At 50.1% G+C, this 14,691-nt stretch overlaps 4 protein-coding genes across 4 annotated transcripts; 1 reads left to right on the top strand and 3 right to left on the bottom strand.

The window, feature by feature from the left end:
- Positions 1-435: 435 nt before the first annotated feature.
- KY384_001138 (uncharacterized protein) lies at positions 436-2,222 on the bottom strand (the record flags this gene model as incomplete). Its single annotated transcript, XM_044809670.1, has 3 exons — positions 436-1,080; positions 1,133-1,743; positions 2,048-2,222. 3 exons carry the CDS (start codon positions 2,220-2,222, stop codon positions 436-438), a joined length of 1,431 nt encoding a protein of 476 aa, XP_044673577.1.
- A 2,321-nt stretch (positions 2,223-4,543) lies between these two features.
- On the bottom strand, positions 4,544-6,631 carry KY384_001139 (uncharacterized protein; the record flags this gene model as incomplete). Its single annotated transcript, XM_044809671.1, has 1 exon — positions 4,544-6,631. The coding sequence occupies one exon, from the start codon at positions 6,629-6,631 to the stop codon at positions 4,544-4,546; it is 2,088 nt and encodes a 695-aa protein (XP_044673578.1).
- A 909-nt stretch (positions 6,632-7,540) lies between these two features.
- Positions 7,541-9,271, bottom strand: KY384_001140 (uncharacterized protein; the record flags this gene model as incomplete). The annotated part of the gene is made up of 7 exons (XM_044809672.1): positions 7,541-7,667; positions 7,833-7,928; positions 7,982-8,322; positions 8,432-8,588; positions 8,641-8,660; positions 9,036-9,215; positions 9,266-9,271. 7 exons carry the CDS (start codon positions 9,269-9,271, stop codon positions 7,541-7,543), a joined length of 927 nt encoding a protein of 308 aa, XP_044673579.1.
- Positions 9,272-12,220: 2,949 nt separating this feature from the next.
- Positions 12,221-14,342, top strand: KY384_001141 (uncharacterized protein; the record flags this gene model as incomplete). Its single annotated transcript, XM_044809673.1, has 4 exons — positions 12,221-12,484; positions 12,543-13,254; positions 13,305-13,646; positions 13,711-14,342. 4 exons carry the CDS (start codon positions 12,221-12,223, stop codon positions 14,340-14,342), a joined length of 1,950 nt encoding a protein of 649 aa, XP_044673580.1.
- Between the last annotated feature and the right edge of the window lie 349 nt (positions 14,343-14,691).

A 14,691-nucleotide genomic window follows, 5' to 3' on the forward strand; every position in this document is an offset into this window, starting at 1 on the left:
GGTGTCGTCGCGGCTAACCGCGGCTAGCCCCTTTCCTCCAATATCAAAAAGCCTATTTCGCCATCCCGAATAGGAAATTTCGCCTTCATCAACACTTCATGATGGCGGTCCTCGCCACCGCCTTTCCTCATCGGTAATTATTTCAGGTCTACCTTCGATTTGCGCTTAGCATGAGGTTGGATTTACATTTAGGGTGTCCCGCAACTGTACCCGTTGCCCGCGCGGTAGGGCCTGCGGAGGTGTATGTGTGGTGACGTATGTTGGTGCGTGGCGCATCTGTTTTCATTTCTCCAACGATGCCATTGTGGAGTCTGACCCTGCTTCGTCAACCTCATCTTTCTTCAATCTCGTGTAGTGCAGATCTTTGGTTGGCATGCAGTTCGCTAGTTGCAATCTCCCTCTGCGCCACTAGTTCGCTAGGCTTGTTCGAAGCGGTCATCTCCATTCCCCCTGCTCAATCTGATTCTCGCCGCGCGTTGCTAAGCTGTTGCAGGCATTCGATTCTCTGAGCTGCCTTTTCTGCCTGTTGATTCTGTAGATGTAGACCAGGAGCACAATATAGAGCCCAAGGCCAACAACACCTCCGAATGTGCTTCCTGCGATAGAGCCCACGTCAAGTAGAGATCCATGAGGCTTTTGCGTGGTTGCTGCTGGTGGCACAGTTGCAGTCGTGTTCGCTTTAGTGAACCAATCCTGCACTTGACTGTTCGACCAGGACACAGGATAAGGTCCATTCTTCTGATACCAGGCCTTGATAGTATCAGGCGTGGTGTATGCTGGTGCGTCAGCATCGTAGCCGTCTTTCCACTCCATCACAGTCAGATCAAACACACCAATCCCCTTGTCCCAGGGATCTGCTATGCTGTCGACGGATTCGACGTTGCTACTTGCATTAAGTACTCTGCCTCCCATCACAAACATCTGCCTTTTTCCGATGACATTACAACTATGGATGTATCGTCCGGTGTCTGGGATGACGTCTTGCTTTTCCCAGTGGAACGCTGGCAGAGAAAGAACGAAGACCGCCCCCTGAGAAATTGTGGAAGTCAGATCGTTGCTTCTCCCACCGAATAGAAATATCTGTCATTATCTTGTGAGCTGTGATCGCGATTGTGTCAGGCTGAATATTAACCTCGTATGTATCATTATCACCAGCAACGCCGACAGCGCAGTGGGAGAAGACTGGAGCAGGCTTGGATCCGCTAACCTCTTGGACTGCCCACTGCTGTGATGTGGGATCGAAAATGGAAACGGTATCAAAACCCGGTAGAACTCCGTTCGCGACCTTTCCTCCAAGTACTAGGAAAAGCCCGGCACTGCCAAACATAGAGACAAAATGAGCTGTCCCTTCTGAACACACCCCGTTGTTGCTATAGCCTGCCGATGAAACGTTGAGCCATTGCTGAGACGTCGTATTGTACACGGTCAGCCCTGGCGGCTCGTAATAGTCCCCAAGTGATTGATACACAGTATTGGTTCCAGAATTTTGATAACCACCGAGTGCAAAGCCTAAATCACCTCCAGAAGCGTAAATACCATTTGTGCGACGGACGAGAGACGAAAAATTCGACAAAGCTGGTGGTGAAATTTGACTCCAGGCACCGGAGTTACCAGAGGGCGTAAATTGCCACAATTGATTGGATGGTGGTGCTGGCTGCTGTGAGAAGGGAATCGAACCGCTGACACTACCGTCATAGGCATAGAATGATTCTTTGCTCACGTCCGTCCATAAGGCTTGATTTACTAAAATTGGTGTCGTAGAGTGTATGGAATTTAAGTAAAACTGAAGAGTTGGTCCAGGAGGATGTAAGATCAATCGAAAATGTCACGTTGCCTACATCACTTAGTGATACCAGCCAACTTTCGAGCGAGGAGGCCTACAAGGCATTGTTGTAGAATTATCATCAGGGTCTTGAAAGGTGCCATGACGAATCCACCGGGTCACCTCACCGCCGTGAATGTAAAGGAAATTTCCAATTACAATTGCTGCAGAACGTCTAGTAGCTGCAGACAACGAGATGATCCATGGTTACGGAGTTAGACTTACAGCTTTGAGCAGTGCGATGGTGGAAATCAGGTATAGATGATTGCGAAGGAGGGGAAAAGTAAGGATCGAGACAGTCAGACTCGCGAACAAGGCTGGCAAGAGTTGCTATCAGTACGCAGAACACTCTCCATATTGGCCGCTTCCACATTGTTCCACAACGAACAGTGCTGCTCATAGATTCGGGGTGCAAATAAATCAAAGATGCGGCGTAAAGAAGTTTGAGGGTGACAAGAGCCCTTGACCGCGATTTTCTAGGCTTTTATCAGCCTTGTGAGCGTTATGAGGGGGTGGCGTAAGACTTCGATAAGCTAGGCATGACAATCGACGATCATTGTATACGGCTCTATGACTGAAGTTTCGACATGGGACCCGCAGCACTAGGAGTCCAATTGCAGTCGCCAAGCCGAGAGCCTGCTTTCCCTCAGTCGTCGTATATTATTTCTCCCTTGATTTTATTCCTAATGCTCTACCGTGTAGGCTCTTCCATAATGTACTCTTGCTATGCGCGCCAAGGACGTTGCACGAAGACTCAGGATGCCAAAGCTGCTGTGCGCGGTGCAATTGGTGACGAAGCTCGTCCATAAAATTGCAGTCAAGATCTCAGAAAGTTCGATCTAGACATCACCCGTCACGAGGCACGTAATCTTCCTTTAGGCAAAGGCATTTCCTGCCAATTTCGACCGACATCAGGAACATTCAATGACCGATTGGTAAGATACGGATATCTTAGTAAATGGGGAGAGTGAAGATTCCTTCTGCTTTGCGTATAATGGTCTTATTCTTCAGCAATATCAGCAATCTCCGTGATCTCATCATCAGACATCCTCCGGAGATCAACCCCGCGTTCCACACCTTCCAGCCTCGCTGCAAATTGAAGCGCCAGCTCTTGCGCAACCTCAGCAAGCGCATCATCCACGATTTGTGGCGGACCGATTGAGAGATCGATGCCGAAGTCTGGCAATCTGTTCGCAAGGGTGGTCTCTGCACGCGTCACGCCCGAGCTCAGTCTTTCAAAGTCCTCTGATCCTGGTAATATTCGGGCGCCTTGGTCAATTCTGTCGTTCTTCCCAAGCTGCTCCACCATGTTTGTCACCAAGTTTCCTGGTAGCCCGCACGCGGTAATCCGTCTGAACCATTCTAGATTTGTGCACACATTAAGCCCAATTCCATGACTGCTCACCCTCCTCCGTAAATGCACGCCTACACTTGTAACCTTCTTCTCTTCATCTTCCTCTCTCCCTCTCCGCCCTCTTCAACATTAGTTCCAGAGTCCATAACCCACACGCCTGGAGAATCCTCTCTTACAGCCCCCGCCAGACCAAACGACTTCAAAGCCCCAATCACACCTTCTTCTAACAATCTTACATAGCACCTTGCGCTCAAATGATGTCTGTCCAGCGAACAGATTAAGTAAGCCGTTAACTGCCCTGGCCCATGGAATGTGGTCTGCCCCCACGCAGTGCTTCGTGGAACTCAGCAGTGCCATTGGCGCGGAGGTGAGAAATTTGAGCTTTTGAAAGGGCGGCGATTTCGCGGCGGCCGCAGGTATAAGTTGGAAGAGTGGAAAAGGTTAGAAGTGTGGGACTTGGTGGGGCACTTGGGTTTGAGGACGTAGGACGGGCTTTAAAGTCGAGGTGTTGGCGCACGAAGTGCTCTTGGAGGCCCGCAGCGCGGAGGTAAGGCGTCAGGCCGGAAAGATGGATGTGAGTAAGGCGAGTCATGAGAGGGTTGAAGAGGCATAAGGAGAGTCCATGTTTATCTTCCTGAATTAAGAGTCACCCTCGAAAGATTCGGTACACGATGTCTGGTCAATCTTGATAACCAGATCTCGGCTATGTAGTTATCACTCTATAAGATGCCGTGATTGTTATGCCATGTCTTCTGGAGAACCTGACAGAGACTGAGAAAGTTGCACGGCTCGGATGCCGCAACAGCAAAAGCACCGTGCTCATGGGGACTGCTGCTCTGCAAAGATATGGCCCAGCTTCTCGACACAAATAATCCGTTGGCCGCCGGGTGCCGAAAACAGCGCTAGTAATGTAATTTTAATTGGTGGTAAGATACAGATGATGGTCTCGCTAAGAGATTATTGCATTCGCAAGATGGAAGGCTTAGGTGCCATCCCAGAGCAGTGGCAGATAAGACGAGACCTACTGCATTTGTAAAACGGAGTGTGCTCCATGACAAAATCGATGGAGGAGCCAAAGCCCAAAACTACCAGAGACCCATTGCGATTCAACTACTCCGCAGACGAGAATGCTAAACAAGCTGAGGAACGACGTTCGAGAATGCCAGGAGCCCAAAATGATTAAAAAAAAACACTAGATCTCACATCGGGGGCTTTGGAGCAGCCGCTTAGATTTCGCTTCTTAGCTTCTGTCTTGTGCTGACACTGTACCTTTTCTTACCTCTTGTTTTGTGCCCTGTGACTTTGCATTTCCCTCTGTGCTTCGCGGACTCCTCTCTATGGCTCTTGTAATCTTCTCTGTACCCTGGTCATTTATCTCGGGGCTTCTGGTAACTTTGTCTATGCTTGGTGTTACTTGTTGATGGCCTTTCTAGGCCTTTTTTATCCCCTCCTTGGCTTTTGATGGATTCTTTTACGCCCGTTGGCTCCCTCTCGGGACTTGATGCATCCAATTCACAGCGGCCATCCCTTTCCGCTTCATCAAATAAATTACGGAGCTTTCTTCCCTCCGAAAAAGAGTAGATGGTTCCCTTTCTTTTCCACAATACCAATGCTCTCTCAGCGTCCCCTTGTTTTCCAAGCTGGAGGTGACGCTTAGCCTCGATAGCGGCATAATGTGTGCCCAACACTTGGTCTTCACTCGCTGCTGTAATTGCTTCGGCTGCTTCCTGGAGATGACTTTTTCTTGCTTGACCAAGGATCATGACAAGCAGCACATCAGGTGTCGTGAGTATTTGATGTGCCATCTTAGCACATGCTCCTTCCGCAGGTGGGAGGACGAAGACTGTACTGCTTCCCTTCTGGAACGCGAAGACACCCCCGTTCAAGGGCCAGCGCACTTTCACTGTGATTTCGAAGAGACCACTGCTATGGAAAAGCGATCCTTCACCACCGTGAAGCAGTGTCATGGAGGCGCTGATTGACTCTTGGGATTTTAGCGCTTTCAGTGAAAGAGGACTATTCATGTATCGGATGAGTGGCTGGAACGTGCGGAGGCCGCCATCAATTTTTTGAACCTCGCCGCGAACATATTCTGATTTGAGGCTGACGTCAGCCGGAACATTTAAGACCGAGTCGCTGATATTAAGAAGCTGGACAGACACGCGGACTGGGGCACCGATTGGAACCTCACGAAGCAACGGCTTTATCTTCAGCTCGAGACCCTCCACAGGAATTTCGGCGTCCATATCCGCAGCATTGGGACTACTAAACCTCTCATGGCCCAAATACACACCCCCAGGACGGACATATGGATCAGGTAAGTGCCTCAGTCCCCGAAGACCACAAGACGCGCACTGCCATTGAATTGTATCCGGAAAGAGGTTGCTGGCAGGTTTTATTGCAGCGATTACGTCGACCGTGGTAATGGGACCGCCGGCTGTAGTATCGTGAAATAATCCTATTGCATGTCCTAACTGATAGGCCTCCGTGCAGAAGTAAGCAGGCTTCGAACCTGCTGAGTTCTTACCGTGCTCTGATCCCCGACCGGTGTTGTGGTGAATGACCCAGGCCGTTGCGATACCCACGCCTTCCCGCGGAAAGTTGTTGGAAGTTGTTGCACAGACATCGTAGAAGATACTCCACGGCGTGGAGAGGATGACATTGACAGATGGACTGTAGAAGTGCCACGACGTATCTAGGTCGATAGCTTCGCGATAGGCTAACATGGTCTCATGCGTCTCCGCATTTGTGTAATGGCTAGATGTCGAACTTTCGAGCGTGACGTTCGTCTTATTCGCACCGATATCTACATCCCAACCCAGAGTTCTGAAAACAGAAAGCCAGTATTTGCCAAGACTACTGTCTGCAGGTACCTTGTAGTTAGCCGGAGCATCAATTTCGATAAATGCTTTGCGATAAAAAACAGATATCCAGCCCATTTCAAGTTGACCGACGACGTCACCAGTGCTTGACTTCACATCGCCCTTAGCATAATCCTGCGAAGCTGGGTAGCGAACAGGAGCACCATTGAAGCACAGGCTAGCCGATAGAAGCCCCTCGTTGGTCCAGCTGTGATCGGCATTATTGTATCTCCACATTTCGAAAAGCATCGAGGATTCTTTGCCTTCATTCACAATGTGGAGATTCGTTACCCGAATGTAGTACCGATATCGTGCTCGAAGCTGAATGGGAATTCCATTGGCGGTGGCGGGGCTAACACCAAGGGCAGGAGCGCTTTTCCTATTAGAAACAAGATTGACCTCACGTTGATAGAGGTCTCCGCTAATAATCCGACCATCGGCGGCGCTCGGTTCAACACGGAGCGTGCCATCGTAGGCAAGCAGGGATCGCTGTGAACGATAGTACGAAATGAGCCAGCATCCCTCTCGCAAGGATCGACCATTAGCGCTGCTATTCGTGTTGGCCAATGGTTCAGGCAGAGCAGGAGCCGACATGATGAGCAAACTTGAGACAGCTCAGCGTTGGTCGCAGATTAGAAGATGGATCATAAGGTGAAATGAATGGTGACTATGAATTTGAAGTATTGAAGATATTTATGTGACTGCCGAAAGAAAATTAGGTCCAGGCAAAGCAAAGGCACCGAAGCAGGCGAGATATCACGAGTCCGGTAAAAGGCTCGATGCATCGCGACAAGGCGAAGACTAGCAGACTAACTATTCGATACAGCTTATTGCCGTCAGGCAGTTGTTAGGCTTGATGTGATTGGCTCTCTGCAACATTCTCAATCAGTCTTGATAGCCCTGTATGACTTGAAGGGGTCCGTCTGCTTAGACTTTGCAATTTCATATGTGCCTTGCGATATCTGGGGTTTGTGGCGAGTTGCACCCGTCTGCTTCTTGTAGCCTCTTGCCCGTATTGCCAAGGCAGCTTTGCGTCTTTTAATTTCCGAAGTATGATCAACCTTCGAATGCTAGAGTCATCTCAATTGAGATGGCGACTTCTGGATTACTCATCTCGGCAATTGAGACTCGCTAAGCCTCCGCATCTCAAGGAGGCAGGGAGTGTTTCCGACATATGGTGCTCGCAGCCGAAGTTTTACAGTGTAAACATGGAGAAAGCATGCTAGACAACATGGCAATGAAGCAGCGAGGAGCTCGAGGTATCTGCTTTGGCAGCGATGCTGAAGAACTTGCCTTCTGGGAACAGTACAACGCCTTGATATGGCGGGGCTGTCAAATATCGTGTCTCAAACCCTTAATCGGTTGAGCCTGAGAATAGCAGGCGTCCTCAGATGAAGCAAACAAGGCGTCCACCATTTTGTTACGTTCCCTCGGACGCTTCAAACATTGTCCGTCCTTGGAGCCTTGTGAGTGGCGTCTGATGAATGCAGGTAGTGTGCAAGGTCATCCTGAGTCCAATCTCGGGACAGAGCGGGCCTTTGCAACATTGCTATTGACTCCGTGCTCGATGTCGACGTGTTCCTTTGGTGGTTGAACTGGTTCAAGATGGGGCGTTGATTGGATTTTCTTACTTCACTCGAATGTAGGATTGCTTGATTTTGGCGGATTCTAGCGCTACTGAGGGCTATCTTCGTCATCGGCATACAACAAACGGAGAGACCGGCCGTTACCTCTACGATACTGATAAAAGCCTCAGTCATGCGGTTTTCCTGGGAAAAAAAAGTGAGCAGCTTACGCAGTGATTTGGACAGGAACCGTAGTCCATTCGGTGTCGGCGCTTTGAAATGCTAAGATGCGGTATGCAAGGCCAAGTACACTAGCGATACAGGCACTTCATATCATCAGTGCGTCAGCAGAGGCAACCAGAAACGGAAGCGGACTTACCTAAGACCGGTTGAGAACATAGCAGCCACCTCCAGCTTCTTCTTACATGGCATTTGCAACGAACATACCACCGGGAGAGGTAGTATGAAGAGATACAGATCGCTGAGGATGTTCACGATGGCCTGTGCATAGACGAGACCATGTGCCTGGTTACATTTCGGCGATGTGGCGCCCTTGAGATATGACAGGCGAGAATAGCCATCCTCGGGGCCGCAGAATACTACGAAGAGAACGGCCGTGATACAATAGACTATTCCGGTAATAGATATGAATACGTATGCGTTGTATCGGAGCCATTTGATCAAGCCGAAGAGGTTGAGGTAAAGAATTAAGACGCTGAGCTTGATGAATGATATGCACGGGCCATACAATGTCTGTACGAGGAGCGACAGCTGTCGGTGCAGAGTAAGTAGTGTTGCTATTGGTCTGTGGAATATGGCGATTCCTTACCACGAGCCTCTTCTTTGTGTAATCGTTGAATTTTGTGTCCCAGGCGTGCAATCCAAACGGCCCACCCGCAGTCTCTTGAACAAACTCAGCTATGATCAAGTCTAGCAAAGGCTGACAGACCGGCAATGGTGATGCAAATGTAGGAGATCCCGCCAGCCTGTATCAATCAATCAGAATCAGCGTCCTTTTACAACAGGTAAGTCTCTCACGAGTGCAACTGCGAAGGTAACTACGGAAAACGTCAGAGCTACCCAAGGCTAATTATAAAGGGTTGCTAGGGTATGAGTGTACAGTCGTCCCAAGTCTTCCGCCTCAAAATCCTTAGCTTAGTATACAAGCGGACAGATGCAAATAGCAGAATGATGGGCAAGCAAATCCCGGCGGAAATGAAAATCGAACCCTTTCTCGACGGAGGATTCGTAAAATTGGATGACAGGCCCGGTGGTGGAGGCTGTACAGGCTCATTGGAATTGTCCAGCGAAAAGGCTGACATTTCGATACCTTCGCGTGGGAGACAATGGTGTCAACTGGCGATGGAGACTTTGTGCAGACTAGAGCTTATATTTTATATCGTGGACTGTGCGCTGACATTCATAGGGCTGACATGGTGTGTGATGGCAACCACCTTACTAGAAAACTGCATTACAACAGAAGTGGGTGCCTGAGCGTGAGATCGAGCCGACGCAAGCGGTCGAGCGGAGCAAGCCTCTCCAATCGATGGTATTTCCACTCTGACGACGTCCTTAGGCACATAGTCCCGTCTCGCTCGTATGCCTTTCGCCGGCTTTACCGCCATGTGCCATCTGATTTGCAAGCTTGGGCCAGTCCACGGACCTTCATTGGATGACGGGTCTGCAGCTTATAAACTTCATACACTATTATAAGCACTAGGCGCGGGGAAGCTAAAGGCTGACGATTTTCCGCAGCGGACATGGCTTGTAAAAGTCTTGAAGTGGAAATGCTGGTATGTCATTTTTTGGTGCCGGTATTGAGAAAATGTCTTTTTGGCACTCGGAGAGCTCACTGGAGGAGCCAGTCCTTCGAGGTATTTGCTTCTTTGGTAGAAGCCTAGAGACATCTGGTCGACTTCCGAAAACCTTTCAAGCGTTCAGACGCGTAGGGCTGAGCCCTGTGAGGCTTTGTCAACATCTTGCCTTCGCTATGAAGCACAGTGGCAGCTGAAGAGTCGGATCGTTCAAGCTTTAGAATGTTGACGCCACGCGTCGTCTTTCGCACCGAGAATAAGTCGAAATGAGGTCTGCATAATCTGTTAATTTACTCCTACTCATACCCCCATCTCGGAGCTTTCGACTTCCCGACCCGGAAGTCATATTGACCGTCTCATATCATCCGATGTAGGCCAGTAAGACTCATGAATATTGACCCTTCCGAGATTCATTGGGCTTTCGCCATGGCAGTGGCTGTCTTGAGCCTCACTGCGAGTGGCAGCAAACCTTGAACTTCATCGTCAAGGCAAGAGTGGACATTCGTTCTGTACCTGCCTGATCCTGCTGCAGAAACCGGCTAAAGCGGGAATGAGAGTAGTCTTGCATAGAGACACACTCCAATTAGCCCCAAATTCGTGCAGATTTCATTATAGAAGTCAAGCACCACGATAGCAATCTACCGACGAGACAGCACATCAAAGCTTGCAAACATTGTCGTGGCTTGACATCAAGAGTAGAGGCAGACGGAGCCCTCTCATAAATGCCAAGAGATGAAGAAGATTATGCAATCTTGGCACCCTGCTGCTGCGGCTCCACAATCTCAAATTGCTCAGCAATGATCGACCTGGGTATCCAGTCGTTCGGAGACTCGTATTGCCGGCGACATAGTTCCTCGCAGCCTTGGCCTGAGGGGCCATATTGCCGCACCGGTAACTTTCTGGAGATCAGCACCGACAGGAGAGCAAGGATGATCGATTCTTGACCCCGCATCAGGGCTACAGGTATTCAGTAGTTCTATGCTTCGAATCCTCTGATCGATGAGGTCCCCCTTGAGGAGCAGTCGAGTGAATAAGGTAGGCATCAGGCATCAGGCAATCCTGTGTAGTAAAATAGAGTAGTGCCCGGTTGATAAGGGCATTCTCCGTGACTTCCGTTCCCGGATCGTCAGCAGGGGTAAGGGGCCGCTCCTGTCGCCTGACTTGGCATAGCTTGACCGTTGAGTTTAATTATGCGTGGGGTAAACGGCTCTTAGCGCGGGAATCCGCCAAGATATCAGAAGCATCCTTGCCACCAGCCTCTTCGAGCATCGCCTGACTCCCCCCCAACCCTGACGCTATCTATCAAGCGACGGGCACCCTGGTCATCCGTGCCACACTAAAGGCCATTCTTGGATGGCCATTTGAGCTCTTATCGGACGCCTTTCATCAAGACTACGTTGCTGTTTTACGACGAGCTTGATCGTCTGCCTAACGCAAGAAACGATGCACCCCTCCTTCGTATCAATCGGAGCTCTACTCCCAGCTTGTGCATACTGGAGCAGAAATATCCCTTCTTCCTTAAATTCGCCGCCGTCACCTCAGACTCGAGACTTTTGATCTCAAAGACAAGACTTTATGGTTTTCCTTAGCTCTGATGAGGGATTTCTACCAGCTATGAAGATCCCCTGTGCTGCATAAGGAGCTGCAGCCCAAGTCTAGATCGCATTGCAGACATCTGCTTGGCGACCGTCCCCACGTAAAGATGATGCTAAAGATCGAGTGACTATGGATTGTACCTCACGACGGATGGCTAAGCATTGCTTGTCATTGCTTGTTCCTCTGCAATCGGTGCGGCCCGGCGGCCCCTGATAAGCAATACAGACCCTCAGACCATCGGCAAACACAAGGACCTCATTCGCTCACTCGTGTTTTGTTTCCCAGGGCATCCGGATCGACCTCTTGCCTAATCCGGACATTTACCGCCCAACAACATTCGCATTGCGGGAGCGCATGACATGCAGACCGCTTCCAGCTTATTTGACTTTCAGCTGCACCATCTCTGCAGCCCCTCTTGACTGCTCCGTACCTGCTTTCCTGCTCTCCTGCTAGCAGCGTGCTACAGGTGGGCCTTTTCGTTCTGGCCTCCTGTCAGGTACTGTGCAGTACGATCCTCGCACTGTGCAGCCTGCATACACCACGCTAACGTTCTGGTAGCATCAGACAGCACGTATTCCTTCTAGCAAAGTGTCCGTCGAGCAACTCAAAGGGGTGGAATGTCGGGATTAGAGAACCGGTTTGGGTGGGCTACGTTCATGCTCGATCCTTGTCATTCATTTGGTGACTCTTCATTTCCCTTGTCACTTGCTGCCTCATGCATGGTCAAAGGACTAGATGGAAGAAGGTGTACTGCATATTCAACCCGAGGGCGCCAGCCATAACCTACACTTGACTTGATGCAGAAGGAACATTACTGATCGTCAATGATCATGCGTAAGGTACGGTCATGTGGCCTAATTCCGTGTCAACTGTCGTTGTCATTGGTTTACGCTGTCAAGATTCTAGACTGTTTTGAGGGTCTAGCATACCATCATTTAGGGAAACGCTTCCCAGCTAGCCCAAAGAGGACAACCCTTCTCTGTATCCTCCTGCTCTTCCTGTCGTACCTTCGATGTACCTCATCTCCGAGCCTTGCAAAGACAAGATGATAAGGAAAGCGGTGTGTCAATCCGTGGACTCGTTATCATATGTTCACAGATGGGGTGAACGCTTGGGCATATCATAGGGCTCGCTGGGTACATAAGGCTACTCTTCCCTCAGCTCCAACGCATCTCTGGAATTTCTCATCCATCTCATACCTAGCTAAGATGCGTTCTGCACTCTTCGCTGCCACTGCTTCATTGCTGGCCATTGCTTCAGGTCTTCCAGCCTCCAAGAACTATGTGGTTCATGAGAAGCGCAGCGAGGCTTCGAGCTGGGCTCCTGTAAAAGATGCCAAGCCTGACGGCCGCATCATTGTACCCGTGCGCATTGGCTTGACGGAGAGCAACCTCCATTTAGGCGATCATATTCTAAATGAGGTCTCTGATCCTACAAAGAAGACATATGGGAAGCATTTGACGCCAGAACAAGTAAGTACAATAGACCGCTCTAAGCATATCGCATGAATGGGCTGACCTTTGGGAACAGATAATTGAGCTCTTTGCGCCGTCACAAGATGCCATTGAAATAGTGCACGACTGGCTTGTGACATCAGGAATCGACAAGTCCCGCATTGCCTTGTCAAAAGGCAGAAACTGGTACAACTTCAATGCCAGTATCGCCGAAGTTGAGGGATTACTGCGGACCCAGTACAATATCTACTCGCATGCTTCTGGACAAGAGCACATTGCATGCGACGATTACAGCGTCCCCCAGGAGATTCAGGAGCATATTGACTTCATCCTTCCTACCGTTCATTTTGACACACAGATTGCTGCGAACCCAGAAATGAAGAAAGTGAGACGTGATATTCCGGCCTATCTGAAGCCTGGAGATCCTGGCAATGGCTTCCTACCAAAGAAAGGGAAAACGATCAAAGGCCCTGGCGCTCAGCCCGATGCTGCTCTGCCCTTTTCCACAACGAATTGCAATACCCAGATCACGCCCGAATGCTTACGAGCCCTGTACGGTCTTCCAATGGGTAGCCTCGCAAAGTCTTCCTACGGGATCGTCGAATACACGCCCCAAGCGTACCTACAGGGCGATCTCAACTTGTTCTACTCAAATCTGGCCACAAACGTTCCGTCTGGTACAGCTCCAACTCTCGACTCAATCGATGGCGGAGTGGATCAAACTACGACACAAAGCTTCAACGACAACGGCGAGTCAGATCTTGATCTGGAATATGCAATTGCGCTAGGTAAGCATGCCTCGAGGGTTTAGAGTTGCGCTATACTCATGAAAGTTTAGTGTATCCCCAAAAGGTGACGCTCTACCAGACGGGCGATCTTGTCGAAGGAGCATCATTCAACAACTTCCTTGATGGCATAGACGCTTCCTATTGTACTTCAGGCGGCGGAGATAATCCGACCTACGATGCTACGTATCCTGATACCGCCTCGGGAGGTTACAAGAGCAAAGATTGCGGCAAATTCGCCCCCACTGCCGTCATCTCCACTTCCTATGGCTACAACGAAGCCGATCTCACATCCGCATACGAGAATCGCCAATGCAACGAGTATATGAAACTTGGGATGCAAGGCACAACAGTCCTTTACTCTTCGGGCGACTACGGCGTCGCAGGGAATGGCGGTGAATGCTGTACGAAGGCTAAATGTATGCTCCCCCTCTCCTAGCCACTCATTTCCTTTTCCAGGCATTAACATTCTGCTTCCCACAGGCGCCGGTGGCACATACTCCACATCAGGCAAGACCTTCAACCCGTCCTTCCCCGCGACCTGCCCCTACGTCACCGCCGTAGGCGCCACCCAGATCAAGCCCGGTGCATCTGTCACAGCGCCCGAGGAAGCCTGCGAAACCGTCATCTACTCCGGCGGCGGCTTCTCCAACGTCTTCCCCATCCCCTCGTACCAATCCTCCGTCGTGGCCACCTACTTCAAGAACCACAAGCCCCCCTACACAGCCACGCAATACAACAACAACCAGTCAGCCCGCGGCTACCCCGACGTCGCCGCCAACGGCGCTAACTACGTCGTCGCTGTGGACGGCTCTCTTAGTCTCATCTATGGCACATCCGCCTCTTCTCCAACATTCGGCAGCGTCATCACGCTTATCAATGAGCAGCGCGCGAATGCGGGCAAGGGGTCTGTGGGCTTTCTTAATCCAACGCTATATGCGAATCCAACGATTTTGAATGATATTGTTACTGGGGGTAATCAAGGGTGTGGGACAGCCGGCTTTACGGCGGTCACTGGATGGGATCCTGTCACGGGGCTGGGGACGCCGAATTATCCGAAGATGTTGAGTACGTTTAGTGCGTTGCCTTGATGAGTTGGGGGAGGGGAGAAGTCGGGGGCGAAAGGGAAAGGGGGAGGTAGAAACGAGCTTAGTAAGCGATGGAAAAGGGGCTATGAATGATGAGTAATCGAAATGTGGGCTTTGGAATTGGAAGGTAGACATAGGACGGTCGTTCTGATGTCGTATTTCAAATGGATGTTGAGCATTCATGTTTTGACTTCTTGATACTCGTCGTAATGACCTAGTATTTGATCAACATTTCATTGGAGATGCATTGTTGTGTGGTGAAATGCGGTCCTCCTTCGTCGAATACGGAAATAGGGCACTTTTGCGTAGTGCAAGATATGTGCGCGCTGAAATCAGAACACGATCAGTCATT

Source organism: Bacidia gigantensis (genome assembly GCF_019456465.1).
Source record: "Bacidia gigantensis strain McMullin 20006 chromosome Unknown contig_125, whole genome shotgun sequence".
Classification (NCBI taxonomy): Eukaryota; Fungi; Ascomycota; class Lecanoromycetes; order Lecanorales; family Ramalinaceae; genus Bacidia; species Bacidia gigantensis.